Source organism: Triturus cristatus, chromosome 3_2, assembly GCF_964204655.1.
Source record: "Triturus cristatus chromosome 3_2, aTriCri1.1, whole genome shotgun sequence".
Lineage (NCBI taxonomy): Eukaryota > Metazoa > Chordata > Amphibia > Caudata > Salamandridae > Triturus > Triturus cristatus.
This window is the reverse complement of record NC_140584.1, coordinates 1,209,368,157-1,209,395,905: the sequence shown is the minus strand read 5'-3', so window position 1 is coordinate 1,209,395,905 and position 27,749 is coordinate 1,209,368,157. Positions and strand designations below refer to the sequence as shown.

The window sequence follows — 27,749 nt, the reverse complement described above, 5'->3', positions numbered from 1 at the left end:
CAATATCTATGTGGATCCAGTTGGGGTGGATGGGTAGTGCACTTGGGGGGGAGAGGGGGCGTTAGATTTATGTTGTATTACCTTTAAGGTCTTATTGGGTATAGTAGTGGAAAAATGTCAAAGTCAATTCTATATGTCATAATTGTGCAGATGTCACTGGGTTACAGGACTCTGCTGTACATGTGCCGCTTGACCAATAAAATTTGTTAAAAAAAAAAAAAAGAAGTGGGGATAGAGGGCACCCCTGTCGTGTTCCCCTACCCAGAGTAAAAGGTTCAGATGATACTCCATTGACCAATACCTAACCTTCTGGACTGCAAAGTTAGCCGCAATCATATTGATGAGAGTATCGCAAAAGCCAAAATGTTTAAGGGTCCGAAAGAAAAAACTCCAGTCCACTCGATCGAAGGCCTTCTCGGCGTCTCAGTCTACTAGAACTGCGGGGGGGGATTTTTTTTTTGGAGGCTTTTTCTATAAGGTGAATCATTCCACGCACATTGTTATGTGTTTGGCTATTCTTTTTATTTTTTAATTCTTTTTATTGAAGAAAAAGCGAGACAATAGCATAGCATTAGAGAAATACAGAGCTTCTAGCACTTGCAAAAGTACATACATTGAAATTAGCACTATTAATTAAACAGTTACATAATATGGACTCAAGGGGATAATACATCGTCATCTATTGGTATCATAGGTGCTGCAAAAAATATCTCCTCTATAAGCGTTCCATTTACCCCAGATTGAAGACCATTTTTTGGGACATCCTCGTGCAATATATGCAGTTATTTCCCTAAACATACACCAATCTAGGGTATTTTTCCAGTTTAACAATGTAAGTGGTATGTCTGATCCCGATTTTTGTGCAATGTCCCTTTTTGCCGCAGCAAGCCCCAGTGTCACCCATGTTCTCTCAGTAGGCTCCCATATATTAAGGAGGCAGCGTTTTGCTTCAGGGTGTATGTCTTTGGACAGAACTGCCCTAAAAGTTCAGTGTGCAGCTTGCCAGAACCGCTGAATGTGGTCAAACTCCCAGATAATGTGCATGAAAGTGCCTTCCTGCCCACATCGTCTACGACATTCACCCTCCCCTCCCCATGCGTACCATTTGTGGCCCTCTAACATAGATCCTGTGAAGGATTTTGAGCCGGACCAGTCTCATTCGGGCGGAGATGCTCCCTTCTCGGGGGGATGCCACTGCTTCCTGCCACTCTTCCTGGTCCATCTCAAGGCCGTCTGTTACCCAGTTGTCGGGGGTATTATAAAGCAGTTTCTTATATGTGAGGGAGATCGCCTTTTTCGATAAGTAGCCATTGAGGAGTCTGTCTTCTGCCTATTCTTGATAAAGCCCAGTTGGTCCGGGAGTATAAGATCCAGTATCATATGCTGCAATCTAGTGGCCAAAATCTTAGAATATAGCTTAGCGTCTAGGTTAAGCAATGCTATGGGTCGATAGGAACCGCAGAGTTGCGGATCCTTCCCTGCTTTGGGTATCACTGTAATAAGGGCCTCACTCATGGAATGCGTTGTCTGACTAGTGTTCGCTATGTGGTTAAATAGTGAAGTCAGCTGAGGGATTGACTCTGCGCTAAGAGTTTTGTAGAATTGAGCGCTCAGACCATCTGGTCCTGGTGACTTACGTAATTTCAGACTCCCTAATGCTTGTCGAACTTCGTCTTCTGTTATGGGTTCCTTTAAACATTCGTTCTGGGTTGTTGTTACTTGTGGGAGTTCCACTATGTTGAAATAGTCCGATCTTGCTTGCTTGCTGGTTGGGTGGGTTAGCTGTGTATAAGGACTTGTAGAATTCTCTAAAGATTTTTGCCTTCCCAGTCTCGTCCAGCGTCGGCACAGCCCTAGAGTCCTTTATGTTCCCAATATGTTCCATTTCTCTTTTCAACCAAAGTTGTTGCGCTAAATGTGCCCCTACTTTTAACGAACTATTTTTAACTACCTTTCCCCATGTAAAATCTAAACATTCTTCCTTACATGGGAACCTTGCCTTCCATGGAATATGTCTAGTGTGTTTAGTAAGACTTCTTTCCAGACCAGTAGACAGTGTTCAGGATTACTAATGTCCATAGCAGACACTATATCAGTGTTAAGGATTTCTAATCTCCATAGCAGACACTGTGCATCTGTCTGCACTGGATGGTGCTTTCCATGCAAGTTGCCTTTATCTTCTATTGATATGATAAGCTTGTTTTCATTTCTTCTCCCAAATGCCCCTGCCCTAATACTGTAGCTGATTGGTGAGCTAGAGACGATGGAATCCCCTTCCTCAACTAGCGTTTTCTTCCACTGCATTGAAAGTCACTTAGCTTCCTCCATGTGCTGTGTCATTTAGCCTAAAAGGCAGGAAACTACCATATGCTGTTGGGCCAAATTATAAAAAGTGTCCTGTTACCCGGCTTAGCCTTTGCCTCCTTGAAAGTCTCGGAGAGAAATAGCCCTGGACTAATGTGCTTCCACCAGCTGGAAGAAATGTTTAAGAGCTGCTTGCTCTGATTGTGTTTAACTTCCCCAACCAGAGTAAGAAGCTTCCGTTTGCTTAACCAGTTTTACCCCTGTAAACCTCATCCATCAAAATGAAAATTATTAATAATTAAATGCACGTACTGTGCGGTGTATGTTCAAGCCCAAAAAAATCTAAGATTTTTTATAATATACATACATTTATTTTGTTAAGTCTTAAAAAAAAAAAAAGTAAACACCTCCTTTTTAAAAATATTTTTTGTATGCATCAGAAATTCATACCTTTACGCATACCTCTTACCAAGACTCACTCACACTCGTACTAATGTATCTTCTAAACAAATTAATTGAAATTTGATTATAGTCTCCTTTTACAAACATCAGTGCATAATTGGTGATATCCCAACAGCATCAGCTTTAAATGCAAAGTACTAACAGTAGTTCTTCTAAAAGATCGACTTAGTTTTGGGGGCTCAAGACTTTATCTGACCTTCCTCAGGACTTGACCAACACGCCCACTAAATCATATAAACAATGCTGATAAAAACTTTACACATTGAAGTTGATACCTGCAAATGTTTCACAAGCTTCTACAGTTGCACCCACCGTCCTTGTCGGTTTGTTATTTTATTTTGAAGTCATCATGTTTACAGCCTCACTAACTCCTTATGAAACAAATGATGTCCCGCTCTTCTGAAGGACCTGGGCATTCCCCAGCTCTTACAGTGTGGGAATCGAAATATCCGTTCTCCAAGGCCAATTTATTTGTGGCGTCTTCAAGCGATTCCATTATTTTGTTTGGTGGTTCGTTCTCAACAAAGTATCTGTTTTGCATGAATTATTGAGGGAATCGTCTTCCTACCAGTGCCCCTGGTATGACACAAGTTGCCTCAGCGAACTACTTCCGATTCACTTGGACTTCTGCAAGGGGCCAGCACAGCGAGATATTGCGCAGAGCTAGGGCTCTATGTTGCATCTACTGTCTCCAGGCCATGTAACAAGGCCTAGACCCTGATCCCGGAAGAAGACTGGCTTCTCCAACCCACTTGCAAGAAAGCCTAAGTTGAATTGTCTTCTGAAAGGAGCAGAGCGGACCACAGATCTAGAGGCCAAAGAGTAGGGTCCAGCTGGAATCCTGTGTGGAGGCTGCCGGAGGTTCTGTACCATCCGGAGGCCATGACACCAGTTCAGCCCAGCTGGAATCCTGTGTGGAGGCTGCCGGAGGTGACACCAGTTCAGCCCAGCTGGAAACCTGTGTGGAGGCTGCCAGAGGCGCTGTAACATCCAGAGGCCATGACACCAGTTGAGCCCAGCTGGAATCCTGTGTGGAGGCTGCCAGAGGCCCTATACTATCCGGAGGCCATGACATCAGTTCAGCCCAGCTGGAATCCTGTGTGGAGGCTGCAGGAGGTGTTCTGTACCATCCGGAGGCCATGACATCAGTTCAGCCCAGCAGGAATCCTTTGTGGAGGCTGCCAGAGGCGCTGTAGCATCCAGAGGCCATGACATCAGTTCAGCCCAGCTAGAATCCTATGTGGAGGCTGCCGCAGGTGCTGTACCATCGGAGGCTATGACACCAGTTCAGCCCAGCTGGAATCCTGTGTGTAGAATCCCAGAAGGGCTGTACCATCCGGAGGCCAGGACATTAGTTCAGCCCAGCTGGAATCCTGTGTGGAGGCTGCAAGAGGCGCTGTACCATCCGGAGGCCATAACATCAGTTCAGCCCAGCTGGAATCCTGTGTGGAGGCTGCCAGAGGCGCTGTCCTATCTGGAGACCATGACATCAGTTCAGCCCAGCTGGAATCCTGTGTGGAGGCTGCAAGAGGCGCTGTACCATCCGGAGGCCATAACATCAGTTCAGCCCAGCTGGAATCCTGTGTGGAGGCTGCCTGAGTCGCTGCAACATCCAGAGGCCATGACATCCGTTCAGCCCAGCTGGAATCCTGTGTGGAGGCTGCCAGAGGCGCTGTACCAAACGGAGGCCATGACATCCGTTCAGCCCAGCTGGAATCCTGTGTGGAGGCTGCCAGAGGCACTGTACCATCCGGAGGCCAGGACACCTGTTCAGTGAAGCTGGAGTCCTGTGTGTAGAATCCCAGAGGTGCTGTACCATTGGGAGGCTGTGACACCAGTTCAGCCCAGCAGGCTAGAATCACCCAAAGAAGTGAACTAGGACCCCTGAAGTTGAAGAGCTGCAGAAACAATTATTAGGGTTTTGAAGTGCTGGTTTACTCCATCGGAGACAAGCGGAGTGCTCTTCCTTACCATTGGCCTTGGGTGGGATACTTACTCCTTTCTGGTTGTGGGTTTTGTGCTAAGAAGTTTTAGTTCTGTTTTAGCTGGGAGCAGATTTTAACTTGCTGGGTTGTATAGTGTAGCGATCACAGTAAAAAATACAACACTAGCACTTAGGCTAACATATACAAACCTTTGAGCCCCTTTCTGAGCCTTGGCTTGTATGCTTCACTGAATTAAACTTGTATTCGCCTGTTCCCCAATTGATAATTTTAGATATAGGGCCCCAGTCATAACTTTTGGATTCTAACTCTGGTCAGAGGGGGTTGGTTTACTAAGTGGCTGTTAGACTTGGGGGTCTCTAGTTGGCACAGGTATGCACTTGTGACAAATAGGGACCCTCGTCTCTAGTCAGGGAAAGGGGGTCAACTCCTAAAATAACCCCTGCTCAACCCCTTCGTAGCTTGGCACGAGCAGACAGGCTTATCTCAGAGGCAGCGTGTAAAGCATTTGTGAACACATACTGTAATCAAGGGACAACACTACAGATGGACACCACACAGGTTTTATATAAAAAATAAGTATTCTTTATATAGATTTACCACAAGACCATTAAACGACAAAAACACACAATACTGTTACTCTAGATGGTAGAATTTTGCTTAGTTCTCTATAGTTCTTAAATGCGACACTTCAAGTCAATGTACCTTTTAGATGCGACACGCAGGGCAACGAAAGTGTTGCAACGAAGTTGATGCATTGAAGATTTTGGTGCAAAGAAATAAAGACGTGAAGATCTTCCAGATGCGGCACGCTTCTCCGATGTTGCGAGAAGACTCGACTCGATGCGGCAGCTACAGCGGCGACATCCCTTTACGCGATGCGACGACAGCGGCTTTGGCTGTGACACTCTTCTCCGACGTTGCGAGACGCTTCCGCTCGATGCGATGCTGCAGCAGCGACATCGACGCGATGACAACCGCTCCGACGGCGGCACGCTTCTCCGTGGATGCGAGTCGCTTTTCTTGATGTGGTGCAATGCGACAACTACGATGGCTGCGATGGCGACACGCTTCTTCGGCGTTGCGAGACACTCCCTGGATGATGCGAGACGCTTCCGCTCGATGTGACAGCTGCAGCGGCGACACACTTTATGCGATGCGACGACAACAGCTCCGACGGCGGCAAGCTTCTCCTTCTTGAGTCGCTCTTCCAGCTCCTTGCAGTCCCTCAGAAGGCCCAACAACAGCAGCAGGCACTTCCAAAGAACTCTAGGGAGCTGGGGGGTGAAGTCTGTTCCTGAAACTTCAGCAGGAGGCAAGCTCTTTTCCAAGCTCTTGGAGATCTTTCACACGTTGAGCAAAAGTACACACTAAGTTCCTTTCTCCCCTCTTTGGCAGTAGGCAACCCCTGCAGGCCAATCCCCCAGTTTCAGAGATAGTCTCTCCTCAGTTTCTTCTTGGTTCCTCTCCTCAGAGTTTCTTCTTGTTTCCCAAAGTGATCTAAATTCTTGGGATCAGGGTCCCAATACTTATACCCCAAAATCCTTTGTCCTCTGAGGGCAGAGAGGCCTTTGCCTTGTTCAAACCGGTCTGGTCAGTCCTGGAGCACTTTGTTTACCTGACTCCTTCCTTCCTTTCAGAGTGCAGGGCAGAGACATCTGACGTACCACAGGAGGTGGAGCCAGCATTGTGGAGGGAAGGCACAGCCTTATTCAGGTCCCAGGTGCAACTCCTCCCACCCATCTAGATGCAAATCTCTCTCTTCACCACTGGGACACCTCACCCTGTCTCCTGGAATTCCCCAGCCCTGTCACTCAAACTCCAGACATGGAATACACAGCCTAGCAGAGGCAGGTTTGAACGGTTAGACAAGAAAATGCCTACTTTCTAAAAGTGTTACAGCAAACAATTGATGGACGGAATGCTGACAATGCAAACATTCTCCCCCAGTCAAGAGATCTGGGTTAAATCCATCGTTCTTTTGCCCACTACACCACCCCAGTTTAGACATGGCCATACGATGGATTTAACCCAGATCTCTTGACTGGGGGAGAATGTATGCATTGTCAGCATTCCGTCCATCATTTGTTTGTTGTAACGCTTTTCGCCCTAAGTGGGATGGGTATTCCCAGACGTGGGACCCGTGCTCACTACGCCACTGGAGTCAAGCTATCCTGGCTGATGACGGCTGATAGCCAGAAACCGGTCCTAGGATGCTTGATTCCGGTCCAGGGAAGACATGGCTTGGCAGTTCGGGCTGGACTGTTCCCATGAGGCACAGGGTCAAGACTGATTTGCATATGGCCATGTCTAAACTGGGGTGGTGTAGTGGGCAAAAGAACGATGGATTTAACCCAGATCTCTTGACTGGGGGAGAATGTATGCATTGTCAGCATTCCGTCCATCATTTGTTTGTTGTAACGCTTTTCGCCCTAAGTGGGATGGGTATTCCCAGACGTGGGACCCGTGCTCACTACGCCACTGGAGTCAAGCTATCCTGGCTGATGACGGCTGATAGCCAGAAACCGGTCCTAGGATGCTTGATTCCGGTCCAGGGAAGACATGGCTTGGCAGTTCGGGCTGGACTGTTCCCATGAAGCACAGGGTCAAGACTGATTTGCATATGGCCATGTCTAAACTGGGGTGGTGTAGTGGGCAAAAGAACGATGGATTTAACCTAGATCTCTTGACTGGGGGAGAATGTATGCATTGTCAGCATTCCGTCCATCATTTGTTTGTTGTAATACTTTCTAAAAGTGGCATTTTCAACCACAGAATGTTAAAAACAACTTCACTAAAAGATGTATTTTATCATTCTGAGTTCAGGCATACTAAATTCGAATTTCCACCATGTTCCCTGAGTCAGTTAGGATTATAAGATGTAATAATCAAACTGCCCATTCTGGCCTATGGAGAACAGGTAGCCTTGCAATAGTGAAAAACGAAAATAGCTGTAATTCACTATTAGAACATGCCACACACACCAGGGCATGTCCTACCTTATCCTTACAATGCACCCTGCCCTTGGGCCTACCATAGGGGTGCCTGATATGAAGAAAAGGGAAGGTTTAGGGACTGGCAAATGGGTGCACTTGCACAGTCAGCATGACAGTACCAGACTGCACACAGGCTCTGCAATGGCAGACCTTAGACATACTTTTACAGGCTGCTTCTGTGGGTGGCACAACCAGTGCTGCAAGCCCACCAGCAGTATTTGGATTAACAAGCCCTGGGCACTCCTGGCGCACTGTACTAAGGTCTGACAAGTAAACCAAACCAACCAATCATGGGCTCACAAATTATACATCAATTTACTATAGGGAGCACTTGCACTGTGGCACTGCACATCAGTGGCACAGTGCCCTGAGCAACTAACACCAGCAAAAAGATATGAGGCAACAGCAATAAAATGGAAGGGAGACCCACACCAAGGTGCCAGGTCTAACCCACGTCCCCTCCAGCTGAAATGTGGGGAGAACTACCCTACCTCCTGGGAGTTCTCATCACTAAGGCAGAAAAATCTGGACAGACCATCAGCATTGACGTGTTCTGTACCGGGATGATGTTCCACCGTGAAATCCATCCCCTGTACGGAAATGGACCACCTCAACAGCTTTGGATTTTCACCCCTCATCTGCATCAACCATCTGAGGGGCCTGTGGTCTGTCTGAACCCGGAAGTGAGTCCCAAACCGGTATGGACTCAGCTTCTTCAGCGCCCAGACCACAGCAAAAGCCTCATGCTCAATAGCACTCCACCTCTGTTCCCGTGGAAGTAACCTCCTACTGATGAAGGCTGCAGGTTGATCTAGGCCCTCCTCATTCATCTGTGATAGAATGCCCCCACATCATGCTCTGAAGCATCTGTTTGCACTATGAACTCTTTGGAGAAGTTGGGTGCCAAGAGCACCGGCGCTGTGCACATAGCAGTTTTTAAGGCCTCAAAAGCTTTCTGACAGGTGTCAGTCCAAATCATTTTCTTGGGCTGCTTCCTGGAAGTCAGCGCTGTCAAGGGTGCAACAATGTTGCCATACCCCTCGACAAACCTCCTGTAGTAACCCGTGAGTCCTAAGAAGGCTCTCACCTCTGTCTGGGTTTTGGGCGGCTCCGAAGCCAGGATGGTTTCAATCTTGGGCTGCAGGGCGCCACCTGGTTGCTCCCTACCTGGTGTCCCAAATACACCATGGAACCCTGCTCGATCTGGCACTTACTCGCCTTGATCGCGAGGCCTACTCTCTGCAGCGCCATCAACACTTCCCAGAGGTGGCGCAGATGTTCTTCCCAACTGGCGCTGAACACTGCGATTTCATCCAGGTAGGCGGCACTGAACGAGTCCAGTCCAGCCAACACCTGGTTGACCAACCTCTGAAAGGTAGCAGGGGCATTCTTCATCCCAAAGGGCATCACCCAGAACTGGTAGTACCCATCTGGTGTGGAGAATGCTGACCTCTCCTTTGCCCCATCGGTCAAGGCGATCTGCCAGTACCTAGGCATTAAGTCAAACGTGCTGAGGTACCATGCAGCCCCTAGCCGATCTATGAGCTCATCAGCTCTGGGGATGGGGTGTGCATCAGTCCTGGTGACTGCATTGAGCCCTCGGTAGTCCACACAGAACCGGAGCTCGGGTGTGGCACCCGGCACGGCAGCCTTTGGGATCAAGACCACTGGGCTGGCCCAAGGACTGCTAGATGACTCATTTACCCCTAGCGCAAGCATCTTGGAGACCTCCTCCTTGATGCAAGCCCTTACCCTGTCAGTCACTCTGTAGGCCTTGTGCCTTACAGGTGTGCTATCCCCAGTGTCCACCTCATGGATGCACCAATCCGTGACACCAGGAACCAGGGAGAACAGATCAGAAAACTGTCCCAGCAACTGGTGACAGTCATTCTGTTGCTCAGGGGTCAGGGTGGAAGAGAGGTTGACACCATCCACTGACCCATCTTGCTCTCTGGCTGACAGGAGGTCAGGAAGAGGCTCGGTCTCCTCCTCCATCCCAGCATCTGTTGCCAAGAGCATGCCCACTTGGGACCTCTCCAAGTGGGGCTTCAAGCGGTTGACATGCAGGACCCTCGAGGGGTTCCTGGGAGACCGCAAGTCCACCAAGTAGGTAACCGGACTCTTGCGCTCCACAACCTCAAAGGGTCCGGTCCACTTATCCTGGAGCGCACAGGGCTCCACTGGGGCCATGACCCACACCTTCTGTCCAGGCTGAAGCTCAAGCAGAGTGGCATTCCGGTCGTACCACCGCTTCATCTCCTCCTGGCTGGCTTCCAGATTCACCTCAGCAAGTTGCCTGAAACGCCTAGTTTGGTTCCTAAAGGTCAGCATGTAGCTATATACATCCTGGGGAGGTTTTCTGGGGGATTGCTCCCAGCCTTCTTTAACCAAACTTAGAGGTCCTCTCACTGGGTGTCCATAGAGAAGCTCAAAGGGGCTGAACCCTAGAAATTTCTGTGGCACCTCCCGGTAAGCAAAGAGTAGGCATGGTAAGAGGACGTCTCACGTACGCCTCATGGGTCCCTCAAGACCCATTATCATGCCTTTAAGGGTTCGGTTGAATCTCTCAACCAACCCGTTTCCTTGGGGGTGGTAAGGAGTGGTGAACTTATAGGTTACACCACACTCCTGCCACAGGGTCTTCATATACTTGGAAATGAAGTTGGTCCCCCTGTCAGACACTACCTCGCGAGGGAATCCCACTTCCCATCAGTACTCGTCCCACCACGGGGGCCGTCACTGTCCTCAAAGGTATGGCCTCCTGGTACCGGGTGGCATGGTCCACCAAGACAAGGATGAACCTGTTGCCCATGGCTGTCTTGGGGTCCAGTGGCCCCACAATGTCAATACTCACCCGTTCAAAAGGGGGCTGACTACAGGGAAGGGCTGGAGAGGAGCCTTGTGCATCCTCCCACTCTTTCCACTTGCCTGGCAAGTCTGACATGTCCTGCAGTGAGTATCTGAACTCCTGCACACTTGGGGCCAATAAAAATGGGTGACAAGCCTTTCAAAGGTCTTGTCTTGCCCTAAATGTCCTGCCAGTGGAACATTATGAGCCAGCCCCAGTAGGAAGGCTCTGAAGTGCTGGGGTACCACCAGCACACGGGCTGACACAATCTCAGCAACCTTAGGCTCTGTATACAGGAGATCATTCTCCCAGTGGATCCAGTGTGACCCAGACTGATCACCTGCTGCCTGATCTGCAGCCTGTTGCCGCAGATCCACAAGAGAATGGCTTTCTTTCTGCTCCTTGCAGATTTCCTCCCTGGAGGGGCCTCCTTCTTGCTGCCAATGGATCAGCTCAGGCAGGTCCCCCAGTTCAGCTACCTGTTCCCCTGTAGGCTCCAGGGCATCCCCCTCAGGGTCTGCTCCCTCCTGGACCGTGGGAACTTCTGGGGCTGGTTTCCCGCACTCCCTGCCTCTTCTCTTGACGGCAGGTACCTGGGCCTCCCTTTCAGGCTCCAAGGCCTCTTGAGCACCTTTACTTGCTGCCATGGACCGGGTGGTCACCCACGCCCAGTCGGGCAAACCCAACATTTCTAAATGTGCACTCCGCTCCACCTTCGCCCATGGGGAGCTCTCCAGATCGTTCCCTAACAAACAGTTAACAGGCATGGCGGGCCTCTCGGCTACCTGAATAGTACCAGAGACCCCCCCCCCCCCACTCAAAGGGAACCTGAGCCACCTCGCAGTGACTCTGTGTTGTCAGCGGCAACAACTGGGTAGAATGCTCCAGGGACAACCTGCTCTTGAGACACCAGGTGACACTTGACAGCTGTCACACTGGCTCCTGTATCTCTAAGAGCCTCCACTCTATGGCCATTGATGGTCACCCACTGCCGGTATTTTTTAGTGTTATCAGGCAGCTGGGTCCTCTGGACCACCTCACAGTCTCCTAACGAGACAAGGGACATCTCTGCGGGACCCCACCCACCTTGGGCACCCATCTCCTCACCCAGGGCTACACTAGGCATCTGCCAGGGGGCTGCACCAGTGGGTGCTGGTTTTCCAAACAGGCGACACTTGGGATCATTGGCACAATGACCCAGTTCTCCGCATTTGTAGCATTTGGGGGGCCCTCTTAGAACAGGTGGACCTGTCTGGGCCCCTGACGGTTTCTCGGGGGGGGGAGGCTGAGAACCTTTCCCTTGGGGATTGCTTTGGGGCCTCATATGGAACTCCCTCTGTTTAGCCTTGTCCCCCCCACTCTTCTGCTGGGGACACTGCCCACTCTTGGCTGAGTCTCACACGTGACCCTTGTGGACCCTGGTACAGACCCAGCGGCCTGCCTCCTCAGCAAGCTTCCTAGGAATAGTCAGCCTACTATCAATTAGGTGCTGGCGTTGCTCAGGAAAACAGTTACTTGACAAGTGCTCCCATGCAATTAAATCAAGAAGTCCCTGAAAATCATCAACTTTGCTACCCTTCACTCAACCATCCAATGCTCTGCAGAAAAAAGTGACATATTCAACATAGATACTGTTGGCTATCTTTGTGCAACCCCTGAACCTCTGTCTGTACATCTCGGGGGTCAAACCATATCTAGACATCAATGCCTCTTTCATGTGGGAATAGGAATTATAGACATCAGAAGGCAAGTCTAGCAGTGCGTCCTGCCCTTCACTAAGGAACTGCCCCCACAACCCCGCTCCCCAATCCTTCTCAGGGACCCGGTGGGAAGACACGGCTACCTCATAGGCCTTGAACCACTGCCCAAACTCATCATTTAAAAAAAATTCCTTCACCACATCCTTTGGGATGTGCACTCTCGTTTCCACAGGCATTGACGGTGTGCTGCCACCAGAGGGAGCAATATCTAAACTTTTGGCTTTCAACCCCAACTCCCTCAAAACGTTTTCATGTTCAAACTGTAGCTTCTTCTCTTCTAAGGCTAACTTTCTACTTTGCATTTCAAATTCTAACTGCCCACTTAACTTGAGCTTGGTCAGCTCCATTTCGTGCATCCTACACTCTTTTCTATCTGCCAACTCCTCTGGAGATATACTTTTACCAGAAACACTGCTACCGGCAGGGGAAGGGGTTCTCCTTCCTCTTGGACCCACTGGCCCTTCCAGCTGCTCCTCTGCATTATCATCATCAGTGGCATTCCTTGCTTCTACCCAGGTCCTCAGCGCCTTGTAGAACTCTGGCTTATTTTTGCATCCAGTAGTGCAAACATTAAATTTCTTGCAGAAGAATTTTAGCTGTTTTACTGGGTAGCTTTCCGGTTTCTCTTTTTCCCCACTCCCACTCATTCTCAACAGATACTATGGATGCTGCTTTCTCCACCATGGTTAAGCTTGGCAGTACTCAAAAATAGAAAGTCTCAAAAAGAAATCTACCAACAAGTATTGGTTGCGTTATGGTCTGCACTCACTAAGTAGTGTTCACCAATCACTGTACATGAGTCACAAATGCAAGTCCAGAATCCTCATCGCTGACCACCAGTATTGGACTTGGGGGGTCTCTAGTTGGCACAGGTATGCACTTGTGACAAATAGGGACCCTCGCCTCTAGTCAGGGTAAAGGGGTACACTCCTAAAATAACTCCTGCTCACGCCATTGGTAGCTTGGCACGAGCAGGCAGGCTTATCTCAGTGGCAGTGTGTAAAGCATTTGTGAACACATACAGTAATCAAGGGACAACACTACAGATGGACACCACACAGGTTTTACCTCAAAAAACAGTATTGTTTATATAGATTTACCACAAGACCATTAAACGACAAAAATACACAATACTGTTACTTTAGGTGGTAGAATATTGCTTCGTTCTCTTTAGTTCTTAAATGCGACACTTTAAGTCAATGTACCGTTTAGATGCGACACGCAGGGCAACGAAAGTGTTGCAACGATGTTAATGCGTTGAAGATTTTGGTGCAAAGAAATAAAGACGGGAAGATCTTCCAGATGCGGCACGCTTCTCCGATGTTGCGAGAAGACTCGACTCGATGCGTCAGCTACAGCGGCGACATCCCTTTACGCGATGCGTCGACAGCGGCTTTGGCGGCGACACTCTAATCCGATGTTGCGGGACGCTTCCACTCGATGCGATGCTGCAGCGGCGACACCCCTTTACGCGATGCGACGACAACAACTCTGGCGGCACGCTTCTCCGTGGATGCGAGGCACTTTTCTTGATGTGGTGCAATGCGACAACTACGATGGCTGCGATGGCGACACGCTTCTTCCTCGATGCGAGACTCTTCTCTTGATGCGGTGCAATGCGTCCGCTACGATGGCTGCGATGGCGACACGCTTCTTCGGCGTTGCGAGACACTTCCTGGATGATGCAAGACGCTTCCGCTCGATGCGACAGCTGCGACATACTTTACGCGATGCGACAACAACAGCTCCGACGGCGGCACGCTTCTCCATCTTGAGTCGCGCTTCCAGCTCCTTGCGACACGCAGTCCCTCAGAAGGCCCAACAACAGCAGCAGGCACTTCCAAAGAACTCTAGGGTGCTGGGGGGGGGGGGTGAAGTCTGTTGTTCTGAGACTTCAGCAGGAGGCAAGCTCTTGGAGATCCTTCACAAGTTGAGCAAAAGTACACACAAAGTTCCTTTCTCCTCTCTTTGGCAGTAGGCAACCCCTGCAGGCCAATCCCCTAGTTTCAGGGATAGTCTCCTCAGTTTCTTCTTGTTTCCCAAAGTGATCTAAATTCTTGGGATCAGGGTCCCAATACTTATACCCCAAAATCCTTTGTCCTCTAAGGGCAGAGAGGCCTTTGCCTTGTTCAAACCGTTTCTGGTCAGTCCTGGAGCACTTTGTTTACCTGACTCCTTCCTTCCTTTCAGAGAGAAGGGCAGAGACATCCGACGCACCACAGGAGGTGGAGCCAGCATTGTGGAGGGAAGGCACAGCCCTATTGAGGTCCCAGGTGCAACTCCTCCCACCCATCTAGATGCAGATCTCTCTATTCACCACTGGGACACCTCACCCTGTCTCCTGGAATTCCCCAGCCTGGTCACTCAAACTCCAGACAGGGAATACACAGCCTAGCAGAAGCAGGTTTGAATGGTTAGACAAGAAAATGCCTACTTTCTAAAAGTGGCATTTTCAAACACAGAATGTTAAAACCAACTTCACTAAAAGATGTATTTTATCATTCTGAGTTCAGGCATACTAAATTCGAATTTCCACCATGTTCCCTGAGTCAGTTGGGATTATAAAATGTAATAATCAAACTGCCCATTCTGGCCTATGGAGAAAGGTAGCCTTGCAATAGTGAAAAACGAAAATGGCTGTAATTCACTATTAGAACATGCCACACACACCAGAGCATGTCCTACCTTATCCTTTCAATGCACCCTGCCCTTGGGCCTACCATAGGGGTGTCTGATATGAAGAAAAGGGAAGGTTTAGGGACTGGCAAGTGGGTGCACTTGCCCAGTCAGCATGACAGTACCAGACTGCATGCAGGCTCTGCAATGGCAGACCTTAGACATACCTTTACAGGCTGTTTCTGTGGTTGGCACAACCAGTGCTGCAAGCCCACCAGCAGTATTTGGATTTACAAGCCCTGGGCACACCTGGTGCACTGTACTAGGGTCTGACAAGTAAACCAAACCAACCAATCATAGGATCACAAATTATACATCAATTTACAATATGGAGCACTTGCACTGTGGCACTGGACAGCAGTGGCACAGTGCCCTGAGCAGCTAACACCAGCAAAAACATATGAGGCAACAGCAAAAAAATGGAAAGGAGACCCACGCCAAGGTGCCAGGTCTAACAGTGGCCTAATTTAGGTTGCTGGAAATGAAGGGAAAAAACCTCTTGGTTTCAGGGGTGTTGATTCTGAGTGGAGATTCGGGAGGGGTGTTGGTTCTGAGTGGAGATTCGGGAGGGGTGTTGGTTCTGATTGGAGATTCGGGCGGGGTGTTGGTTCTGAGTGGGCATTTGGGAGGTCTGTTGGTTCTGAGTGGACATTCGGAAAGGGTGTTGGTTCTGAGTGGACATTCGGGAGGGGTGTTGGTTCTGAGTGGACATTCGGGAGGGGTGTTGGTTCTGAGTGGAGATTCAGGAAGGGTGTTGGTTCTGAGTGGAGATACAGGATGGGTGTTGGTTCTGAGTGGAGATACAGGATGGGTGTTGGTTCTGAGTGGAGATTCAGGAGGGTGTTGGTTCTGAGTGGAGATTCGGGAGGGGTGTTGGTTCTGAGTTGAGATTCGGGAGGGGTGTTGGTTCTGACCCCTCAAAAGAAGGTAGAAGTTAAAAGAAGGCAGTAGCCAAAATGCAGGGTGCACAGTACGTCTCAGATATGCTGCTAGAGAAAGGAGGAGGGGGTGGCAAAGGCTAGACCAGATGAAACATATGTTACCAAACCATGTCCCCCATTTTAAAAAAACATCTCTTGTACAAATCCATACCCATTTACTCCCTCGCTGTCACGGGATTCACTCCGCACAGTGTGGCTGGTGAGGGCTGGGATGGCAGCGTTTGCTCTGTTTGGTTCCCAACCTGACCATGCTGCTCTCCATTGCTCTCCCTCTCTGCATGCCTGTATCTTTGTGATCTCTTTGTCTCCCTTCTTGTCTTCCCTGGTCTCCCTCCTCTGCCACCTCCCTCAATGCCCACCCACACCAGATCAACACTCTCTTCTCCTCCCCTCTCAGCCGCTGTCGGACCTGGTCTATCTGAATCTCTCCTACAACTTCCTGCTGAAGGTGCCGCCCCTCAGCCTGGGCTCCAGGACACAACTGGCCTCTCTGGTCCTCCGTTGCAATGATCTGGAATCTATTAATGGTGAGTACTGTCTGGGGTGTGGGCTGGTGGAACAGTTGCTGGAGGTGGAAGGTCTGATATGGTGAGTACTGTCTGGGGTGCAGGCTGGTGGAACAGGTGCTGGAGGTGGAAGGTCTGATGTGGTGAGTACTGTCTGGAGTGCGGGCTGGTGGAACAGGTGCTGGAGGTGGAAGGTCTGATGAGGTGAGTACTGTCTGGCGTGCGGGCTGGTGGAACAGGTGTTGGAGGTGGAAGGTCTGGTATGGTGAGTACTGTCTGGGGTGTGGGTTGGTGGAACAGGTGCTGTAGGTGGAAGGTCTGATGAGGTGAGTACTGTCTGGGGTGCGGGCTGGTGGAACAGATACTGGAGGTGGAAGGTCTGATGAGGTGAGTACTGCTTGGGTTGTGGGCTGGTGGAACACTGGCTGGAGGTGGAAGGTCTGATGAGGTGAGTACTGCTTGGGGTGCGGGCTGGTGGAACACTGGCTGGAGGTGGAAGGTCTGATGAGGTGAGTACTGCTTGAGGTGCGGGCTGGTGGAACAGGTGCTGGAGGTGGAAGGTCTGATCAGGTGAGTACTGTCTGGGATGCGGGCTGGTATAACAGGTGCTGGAGGTGGAAGGTCTGATGAGGTGAGTACTGTCTGGGATGCGGGTTGGTGGAACACTGGCTGGAGGTGGAAGGTCTGATGAGGTTAGTTCTGCCTGGGGTGCGGGTTGGTGGAACAGGTGCTGGAGGTGGAAGGTCTGATGTGGTGAGTACTGTCTGTGGTGCGGGCTGGTGGAACAGGTGCTGGAGGTGGAATGTCTGGTATGGTGAGTACTGTCTGGGGTGCGGGCTGGTGGAGCAGGTGCTCGAGGTGGAAGGTCTGGTGAGGTGAGTGCAGTCTGGGGTGCGGGCTGGTGGAACAGGTGCTGGAGGTGGAAAGTCTGATGAGGTGAGTACTGCTTGGGGTGCGGGCTGGTGAAATTTGTGCTGGAGGTGGAAGGTCTGATGAGGTGAGTACTGTCTGGGTGCGGGCTGATGGAACAGGTGCTGGAGGTGGAAGGTCTGATGAGGTGAGTACTGCTTGGGGTGCGGGCTGGTAGAACTTGTACTGGAGGTGGAAGGTCTGGTATGGTGAGTACTGTCTGGGGTGCGGGCTGGGTACTGTCTGGGGTGCGGGCTGGTGGAACAGGTGCTGGAGGTGGAAGGTCTGATGAGGTGAGTACTGTCTGGGGTGCGGGCTGGTGGATCAGGTGCTCGAGGTGGAAGGTCTGATGAGGTGAGTACTGCCTGGGGTGCGGGCTGGTGGAACAGGTGCTCGAGGTGGGAGGTCTGGTAAGGTGAGTACTGCCTGGGGGTGCGGGCTGGGTACTGTCTGGGGTGCGGACGGTGGAACAGGTGCTTGAGGTGGAAGGTCTGATATGGTGAGTACTGTCTGGGGTGCGGGCTGGTGGAACAGGTGCTTGAGGTGGAAGGTCTGGTAAGGTGAGTATAGGTTTGTGTCTGTGGAGCACACTGCATTGTTGTGGGGAGGGAAGACCATGTCTTTATGCAGCTCTTGAAGTGCTTTTTATTTGCTAACATTTCATGTTTGTCCCCTGCAGAATCATAGTTTAAATCAGTGGGGGGAATGTTTAGGCAAATGTAATGCCAGATGCAAATTTATTTTTACATATTGAAGAAAGTAGACAGAGGGGCAGCTGCTGAGAAGATGTTCTGCTTAATGAAACTTTAGAAACTTGTTTATTTTTAATGATACCAGTAAGGAGGAATGCGATCACATGAAGTGCGAGGGTCTGAAGCCGGCAGGCACCAGCCCTAAAGCCTTTATTGAAACCAGCTGGGTTTAATAACCAACCAACCCTTGACATTGTCAGAGAATGCAGAAAACGTTTAGCCAAAAAAGCACAACTGGCAAAAAGTGTCAGTCACATAGGGCCCATCACTTGGCGGCTGTTTCATGTGATTTTGAGAACACCACACGGGCTATGCATGATAAAAAAGGATTCACACTGGGTGATTTTTCCAGTCCTCTACCTAAAATAGTTTTAAATATACATTTTTTTCAATTTAGTTCAATTAACAAACATCTTGACCTTAAAAACAATGAATCTCACCCCTCCTGTAAAATGAGTTTTTTATTCTTAGCATCATCTAACCACAATGTTAGGTGTGACTCGCATTTATTGTGAGCATTTGAAACTCTGCTGTTGTCTGCGTTAAGGCTGGTCAGCCGTAATGCTGCATAGCTTACAAAAGTAGCAGGATCACTTTTGACCTTTTTGGCCAGTCGTGACTTTACTTTCCCAACATCATGTTGCATTCTGGGTCGTGAACTTTTTCATTGCTGTCTTGACTAAAACCCATAGCTCCTTGAAGATGTCACACATGACCTCTTAGCAATGCTAAATTAATATTCATGTTCTTTAGTTCATGGGCAAGCGGCAATTTGAGTTTGGGTGGACAGAGGAGGAACAGCATGTATTGTGTTTAATATGTTTAAAAGGAATACGTTTAAGATACTAATGCCATCTTCTTTGGCCAAAGAAAACCAAAAATACTTGGAATTTATTCTCTTATTGGTACTTGTTGTTCCTCATTTTTTGACTCTCAGCAGATCCCATTTCTACATTTCTCTGACACGCCTTTTGCAGGCTAGAATACTCCTTGAAGGCTTGCATACAGTTTCAGGGGTACGACAGTCCTTGATCTGCAGTCCACTGTGGGTTGGGGCATCCTCCACCCTTTCAGGGCCACGTGCATACAGCATCCCTGCTACTGTCTCTGCTGGGACCATCATGCCATCGTCCACTGGAGAATCTCCATTGAATTAAAAAGGCGCAGAGGCAGTAAGCTGGGTGTGGAAATATGCCTTGCTGTCAGTTTACAATAAAATAAACAACAGTCTAGAGTTCTAATGCCTGCTCAACCAGAGACAAACATTGATAAATATTTGAGAAGGTGTGGGTTAATTTCCCGCCACCTCTGAAGGGAGATATTGTAAGGGTACGTAAGTTGTAAACAAAGTGTTTGTCTCTGGAGCATTCATCTGAAAGACTGGACTGAGAGGAGCAAATGGGTTCATGTGAAGACAGCGCTGTTGATCGTCATTGAAGGAGTTTGCAGAAAAGGAGGCTCGTGGACAATAGGGAGTCAAAGAGCGAACTTATCGGAGTTGCAGTGTTTCAGATTAAGACTGGTTGAGCAGCCGCTGGGGGTATTGAAAGAACTAGTTCTACGGAGCGGAGTTGTAGTCAGCAGTAAAGTTGGTACCTTTAAGTCAAGGTAATCGCGTTACAGACACAACCAGCAAAAAAAGACAAAAAAACTGAATCTGCCATAAATCTCCTCTTATCCAGTCATATACCTTATGTTCAGACCGGGTGAGTGAAGAGTTCTGATTGTTGAAGGATAGGTGTCTCCCTCAAGAGCTGTCAAGAATTCCTGTCATGCGAGGGGAGGAAAACGGTAACCAGCGAAAACGGACTACATCTCCCAGGATGCTTAGCGGTTGAGAGGTTATGTAAACAGGAGAGCTGTTACATAACTCAAGGAAAACACGCCCTTATGTAAACAGGAGAGCTGTTACATAACTCAAGGAAAACACGCCCTTATGTAAACAGGAGAGCTGTTACATAACTCAAGGAAAACAACGCCCTATAAAGGGAGGAACCGGGAGGTACAACGCTGTCGGATATTGTGTTTACAACCGACGTACCTGCTTAGTGAAGAGCAGTGTTCCGGAGTGGTGCTCCAGTAAGGCAAGAACGGAGGTAGGTCGAGTCGTTACTCCCTGGGCCGTGTCTTGCCCCATCGTCAACTGTGAAGGACCCGGAAGCTCTACCGGATAACCATTGAGCTTCGCTTTTTGACTCGGCTGAGTCAAAGCGCCGTGGCGCTTTTGCTGGTTGGAGTCGTAACTCCCAGCCCGACCAGAGATACAGGGACTGCCAGCTGTAACGCACACCAGGAGGTGTTTGCCGCGTTACAGACTCGGAAGTCCACAGGATCGATCGAGCGGCTGCTCTCGGTTCAGTCTTCTTTGCTTGTGATTGGGGTATCGGTGACGCATCACCAGGAGGTGACTCCGCGTCCCGGTGCAGTCTGAGGAAGAGGTTGAGCGGCTGCTCCCTTCAGGTAGAGACCCCGGCTGGGTGTTTCCCTGACTCCTCGATTCTCCCCAACACTCTTCGTGCCCCTCACAGCCTACCGATTGGCATTGTCGGCCATTTCATTTCTGCCCTCTGTTGGCATACGCCGGGATCGGCGTATATGCAGAGGACGGTTAGGACCATCCGTGCTGTGGGTTGGTAACGTACTTAGCCTGGAGGATTCCAGTGACTATAACCTTTGTTTATTCCTTGTATTATTTTTGCCTTCATTAAAATAACTAAACCTTCACAAGTGGTTGCGTTCTCATTATCGTGTCTGTTAAACGATCCTGAGACGTTCAGGGCGTTACAAGAGCAATGAGTAAGGGTGACTGTTGTGTCTAGGGCTCCTGACGTCCGAAAGACCAATGTTACCTTGGTCGCATGGCCTCCTGAAGTCCAAAAGACCAATGCTAACTTGGTCGCATGGCCTCTTCAAGTCCAGAAGACCAATGTTGACTTGGTCGCATGGTCTCCTGAAGTCCAGAAGACCAATGTTGACTTGGTCGCATGGTCTCCTGAAGTCCAGAAGACCAATGTTGACTTGGTCGCATGGTCTCCTGAAGTCCAGAAGACCAATGTTGACTTGGTCGCATGGCCTCCTGAAGTCCAGAAGACCAATGTTAACTTGGTCGCATGGTCTCCTGAAGTCCAGAAGACCAATGTTGACTTGGTCGCATGGCCTCCTGAAGTCCAGAAGACCAATGTTAACTTGGTCGCATGATCTCCTGAAGTCCAGAAGACCAATGTTACCTTGGTCGCATGGTCTCCTGAAGTCCAGAAGACCAATGTTAACTTGGTCGCATGGCCTCTTGAAGTCCGGAAGACCAATGTTAACTTGGTTGCATGGCCTCTTGAAGTCCGGAAGACCAATGTTAACTTGGTCGCATGGCCTCCTGAATTCCAGAAGACCAATGTTAACTTGGTCGCATGGTCTCCTGAAGTCCAGAAGACCAATGTTAACTTGGTCGCATGGCCTCTTGAAGTCCGGAAGACCAATGTTAACTTGGTCGGATTACATCTTGAAGTCCAGAGGACCAATGTTGACTTGGTCGCATGGGCTTTGTGTGATAATCTGCTACATGCAGATGTCGTGATTTGGAATCTTGAAGGTATGAAATATAGGCGTATGTTTAACCAATTAGTGGAGGGCCTTAAACTGACTGTCAGACATTAAACTGACTTGCTACAACTTACTTCTTCAAGGGGCCAGTTTTTCAGGCTCACGCACAGAGAGAAGAATGCTGTATATTCTTCTCCCTGTGGGTTCCTCATATTGTGCCGAAGCTACCCTGGATCAGGGCATCTTTGCTTGGTAGGAGACTGAAGCTTCAGAGCATTGGCCTCAACATGGCTATCCCTTGGAATGGAGAACCCTTGCATAGACCCAGACATTTACTGGAAATGTTCTTAGTAGGGCAGAGCAGGCTGCCCCAGTACCTTCAGCCTCCGTGTGGCATTCCTAGCTCATGAAAAACCTGCAGGGAAACCGAGGTCTGTGGGAGTCTTGCACAGCCTACAACTGTCCCAAACCAGAGAAGGAAATGAGGCCACTAGATTTAGTCAGTTATCCTGCAGCTTACAGGCCCTGCTTTGGTGATGTTTGGGTGCAGAATCCCTTCTCTGCAGTTGAACAAGCAGAGCTGGCATCTCATTGCCTCTGAATTAAGGCCCGTAACCATAGAACACACATACAGGCTAAACATTGTTCCTTGCATGCTGCACTGCAACCCCAATCCTGCTCTTCTGTCTTCATGGTTGTAATTTAAAGACCTCTAGCAGCGTGAGTCACAGCTCCATATGATAACCTACTCAGCTCTCCACATTCCCGGGGAGCAGCTTAGTTCTAGCCAAGGGCAAGCACAGGATTCATTTACTCCGTGAGGGAGCTGGAGCCATCCTGAATCAACTATCGACTATCTTGAGCAATCATCCTGTGCTCAGATGAAGGAAAATTACCATATCCAACCCCTGATGAGTGACACTTGGTAGGGCTGATTCTCCATGACCCTTCACCTGTGCGGTCCTCTTCTTCCAGTTCCCGTCTCCTGATGCCTCTTCCTTGAATACTTCACTTTCCTTTGGATGCCCATCTCTTTCCCTTCGAGGTCGGGACATCTCATTCCTCTGCTTCCTTTATCTCCTCTCATTTTTGGCCTCCTTCTTGCCTCTTCCTCTCAAACCTCTATTTGCCTTGACTTGTTGTTTTCTTTCCTCCCTAGGGGTGGAGCAGCTCTCGAACCTGCAACATTTGGACTTGGCTTTCAATCTGCTCATGGAGCATTCCCAGCTTGCTCCCCTGTCCCAGCTGCACCGGCTAAAAAAAGTGAGTGATTTGTGAGGCAAGTGATTTAGGCAGAAGGCCGAGAACGTTTTTACTTACTTTTCTTCACTATCATCTTAGTAGTTGACCAAGAGTAGGTGGTCTTAATTATTCCCACATATTTCACATATAATTTAGGATTGAAAAGTCTACTGAAATCCTGAGTTCCCTGGCTCTTACATTTCTGTCACTGAAGGACCGTTTAATTCTTAATTTGTGTCTCTTAACAACGTATTTGATGTTGTGCAGAGGTTGCAGTTTTGTAGTCTTGAATTTGGGATTTGTGGACTGCTTGGCTTGTCAGAACTGTTAAGGAATTCTGTTGATACTGTGTTTAGTGGTCACTCGGTATTGCAGCAGCGACTCGTCGACCATCCTTTTCGAACACTCGGGAGTCAACATTCAGATCTCTACAGCCACGTTTTCACCTACCTGTACTTTCATCTTCATGTACGATTTCCTAACGACTTTGTGCTTGGTATCTTGGAGACAGTCTTCATAACGGGTTATTAACACAGAGAGCAGGCGGACACTGATGTGTGCACACGATCAGATATGTTTAGGGGCCTAGGGATCCACCAATGCTTTTCTGGTTGATCTCCGTGGTCCACTTGCTGTACCCGGGGCCAGGAGGTGAAAACTTTCTTTCTGTTGGCTCAAAAGAGTTACAGCTGCACTAACCAAATCCATTCTGCTATTCGTGGACTTACTTGGAATAGTTTGAGAAGTCAGGTCTTGTATGAGATCTTTTCTAAAGGATGGCTGTTGTTGAGGTAATTATCCAAAGTAAATTCTAATATTAGACATTTTGCTTAATACCCATAGACAACAGACTAAATACAACTTGTATCATACAAGTCTGTGGCGTTGCTGGCTCTGCCTTTTGTAGTTCTTAAGGGATGATATTCTGATTGTTATAAGATACTCTGGCTTCCTTGGATGGAGCGAGCGCCAATGGAATACTTCTACATTTTATGGACTCTTGTAGAGCTCTGTGAAATTAGGGTTCCTTATGCATACCTTTGGTTAGGTTGTGTGATTCCTTTGCCAAATCTGGGAGGGAGAGAAAGTGTGTTTCTCTGTATTTCTGTTTATTTTAGTGTGTGTGCATGTCAGTGTATGTATATGCGCATGTCATGTCCGTTTGTATGTCAGTGCACGTGTGTATGTGCATGAGCGTATATGCGCCAGGTTTTTACTGCTCCATTGTAGCCCTCCTGCCATCTTCTAATACCTGCTTAATAGGAAATGGCAAGATGTGCCCACCCTCGAGGCCACTAGAGTTGCATACTGCATTAGTGTGAGATCACGTGGTGGTAGGGTATTTCTACTGCTTTATACAGTGCCCATTACACCACCATGCATGCTTCCCATTCAATGTTCATATCAGTTGCTTTCCCATGCTTTGTATTGTCTCCTCTAGTGATTGTTTTAAAATGGGATCCTCCAACATATCGCCCGGGAGACGCCGAGGAGGGGATTATGATCAGAGATCATCCTCCTTAAGCATTCAGCACTTTGAACCAGTGTTGAGATCAAGTGAGAGCCCAGAAACCTATCAGGGGTTAGATGCAGGAGTGCACTGTGGAATGCAAGGAGTTTTATCTGTTTGTGTGAATCTCCACAAATACTTCATCCCTCAGTCTCCTAACCATTTTGCAAATCCCACCCCCACCTTGGCCATTTGGGTGTTTGCCAGTGGGGGAGGCTATCTGTCTAATTGGGGGCCGACTGTGCAATTGGACAATCTCCTCCAAAACTCCCACCCCCTCTAATATGATGGTAGGAGTTTCTGACTAGCATGCCAGTTTGGGTCAAATGGTGTCAAAGCAATGTAGCTGGTCTGAATTGGGGACATACAATCACCAGAGCGCACCTCCCTCCAATTCAGTCTTCCGTGTACCATTAAAAAAATAGTGATCCTGTTTGTGTGTCAACCTGGTCAGGTTCGAACCACACCTCGGGTCACATTTGTATCAGAGTGCCTATAGAGAATGTGGAGTAGCCCAAAGGAAATACCCTCCAGTGTAACCTTTATCAGCCATGTTTAAAAAAATGACAGCACGTCCATGCCTTTGGGTAAACCAATCACACAGATGATGTGGCGGTGGTTGCGACATCCCTGGCCCTTTTCCCTGTACTGCAAAAATGAACTCTTCCCATGTGGTCCAAATGCTGCATGTACAGATCTACGACGGCTTCAGAACCCAAGACCCACCCACTCCACTCGCAACCACTGCACCTAATGGCTCCAGGCCCCAGCAGACCCTGCTCAACTGGACAACCCTCACCTCTGACGACATCCTCAGGATCATGAAGAGCATTCACTCCGGAGCCCTCTTGGATCCCTGCCCTCGCCACATCTTCAACAGAGCCGGCACCTCCATCGCACCCAAACTCTGCCGCGCCATCAACTGCTCCATCGAGACCACCACCTTCCCTGAATACTGGAAACACTCCAAGATCAACCCCTGCTGTAGAAACCCCCTGCCAACCCGATGGAACTCAAAAACTACAGACCCATCTCTCTGCTCCCCTTCCCAGCCAAAGTCATTGAGAAGGCCATGAACGCCCAACTCTCGGAGTCCATTGAAATTAACCACAACCTGGACCTCTCCGAGATTAGTGTTTCTAGCTTATACTCTGAGTATTTTGTGTATTAGCTGTAAACTGGGTTAATTTTAAAGCATTGTGTTAGCCACCGTGCAGTTTGTCACAGAAGGCCTAGATGTTCTCTTCAATGACCTAATGTCCCATGACCATTTGAGGCTGCTAGAACCACTGTGGCTACACTTTAAGGTTCCTGTTTTAAATAGGTTCATTTCTGGAGGAAGACTTTTACTGTGTCTGTTCTCGAACTCTGAAACCATCTACCTTTATATTTATTGTAATCAGGATCTTCTTCTGATCCTCAAAACTCTCCAAACGTTCCTCTTATTTTAGCAGCTTCTTCTTCTGTTGGGTGGCCCTCCTGTAATCTCTCTTCTTTCCCCAGTTAGAGAGTTCTAGCACAAGGTGACTAAGGGTAATCCCTCTTGTTGGAAATAAAAAAAATGAATGGATTAAGAAATAAAAAAGCAATGGGGTCCGCCTTATGGGCCTTCATCAGAAAGTAGCCCATGGTAAACCATAACCAGGTAGTCCCACTTTACGTCACGTCTGTGCTTTACTCACCAGAGAGATTCACATTTATTATATAGAATTATAGATGGGTAACAGTGAATTAATGGGATGTTTTCTCAACGAGGGGTTCTGAGTTGCATCAAATGTAAATGATAAGCTCGAGTTGTCTATGATTTCACTCAGAACCTCAAGGTCAAAAGATCCTTGTAATTCACTGTTACCCATCTACCATTGTAAGTTATGTGCCTCCACTTTCAGCTGTTACACAGTGCAGAGTAGTAATGGGAGGCCAAATATAACACGACATCTGTAATGTATCACTGTCCCAAACGTAAAGAAAAGACCTTACCTGCCATCCTTGACCAACCCCCACCACCTGCCCCGCATTCCTTCCCCCTCCTGCAGCTGTGCCTTCTGATTTCAGTCAAAGCAGACCAGCAGAGCTGCATGGACAGGCTCTCCGAAGCCCTGTCGGCCTGGCCTGGAAGGCCTTTGAAGCAGCCTCAATGGGTAACCAGTTTTGGTAAGGACTGTTGGTATATGATAGGAGTGAGTTGCCAGCTTTAGAAACTGAAATAAACAGTATAGGCTTTCATGAGCGATGCATAACCTTGTAATTGTGAATGAGGAGGTCATTGTTGAAGATCGCCTGTGTTTACATAAAAGTCAAGAGGTCCATGAAGTGCAGAGGTAGGACTGATAAAGTGATGCCACGCTTAGGGAGTTCTCTTCTACTTCGAAACGGTCTTTGCATGAGTAATGGGGCATCCACGTGTGTGTCTTGTTTCTAAATCATCTCTCTGCAACTGAATAATTTGGGATCCTTGATCTTCATGTCATGGATGGCTTTGCTGAGATTTCATTTGTGTCTTTCTTGGCGCTCGTAAGTTGGTCATTCTTTGGGGGACCCAGTGGGCTGCTGTCAGCCTGTTTTAAAAATAACAACACACTTAATGGTTCCATCAGCTATCCATCAATAATCTGAGAAACATACATCACGGTTTGGGCTGTGAGTGATGGTGGCAAGGAGGGGATATCACTGGATGGCGCTGAGGAGTCAGAGTGATGAGTAGGAGATACGCAGAATGGGGCTGAGGAGTAATTGTGGCAAGGAGGGAATATCCCAGAATGTGAATTGAGGGGCAGCAGTCGCGAGAAGGGGCTATCTTGGGCGTTGAGGTGTGTTTTAGGTGAGGCAATATCACAGAATGGGACTGAGGAGCGTTGTGTGTGAGGAGGGGATATCACTTGATGGGGGGAAAGGAACGGGGCGAGGAAAGGATGTCACAGGATGAGCCAGAGAATGGTGTTGGTGTGGAGGGGGTATATCAGAGGATGGGGGTAGGTCAAAGAGGGGCTATCCTGAGCGGGCAGAGGAGCACTGGAGATAAGGTGATATCACTGAATGTGGCTGGGGAACCTCCTGGGGGGTGGGGCAAGAAGGGAATATCAAAGCATGGGGCTCGGGGAGCAGCAGTGACCAGGAAGGGATATCCTAGATTTGGGCTGGGGAGCGATGTTAGCTAAGAGGGGAAATCTCTGGATGATGTGAAAAGCGGCAGTGGTAAGGAACGAGTATCACAGGATGGGGCTGGGTGGAGGTATTATTGGAAAGGGTGTATCACAGGATGGAGCATTGAGGGCAAGGAGCGCGTATCACAGGATGGGGCTGGGTGGAGGTATTATTGGAAAGGGTATATCACAGGATGGAGCATTGAGGGCAAGGAGCGCG

At 48.8% G+C, this 27,749-nt stretch overlaps 1 protein-coding gene across 1 annotated transcript in view; it reads left to right on the top strand.

Moving 5' to 3' along the window:
* STK11IP (serine/threonine kinase 11 interacting protein) overlaps positions 1–27,749 on the top strand; it is a 410,719-nt gene that overhangs the window by 107,027 nt on the left and 275,943 nt on the right. The window contains exons 8-9 of the mRNA XM_085650186.1: positions 16,328–16,457; positions 22,794–22,897. Coding sequence (XP_085506312.1) covers positions 16,328–16,457; positions 22,794–22,897 — 234 coding nt within the window. The remainder of the gene's footprint in view (positions 1–16,327; positions 16,458–22,793; positions 22,898–27,749) is intronic.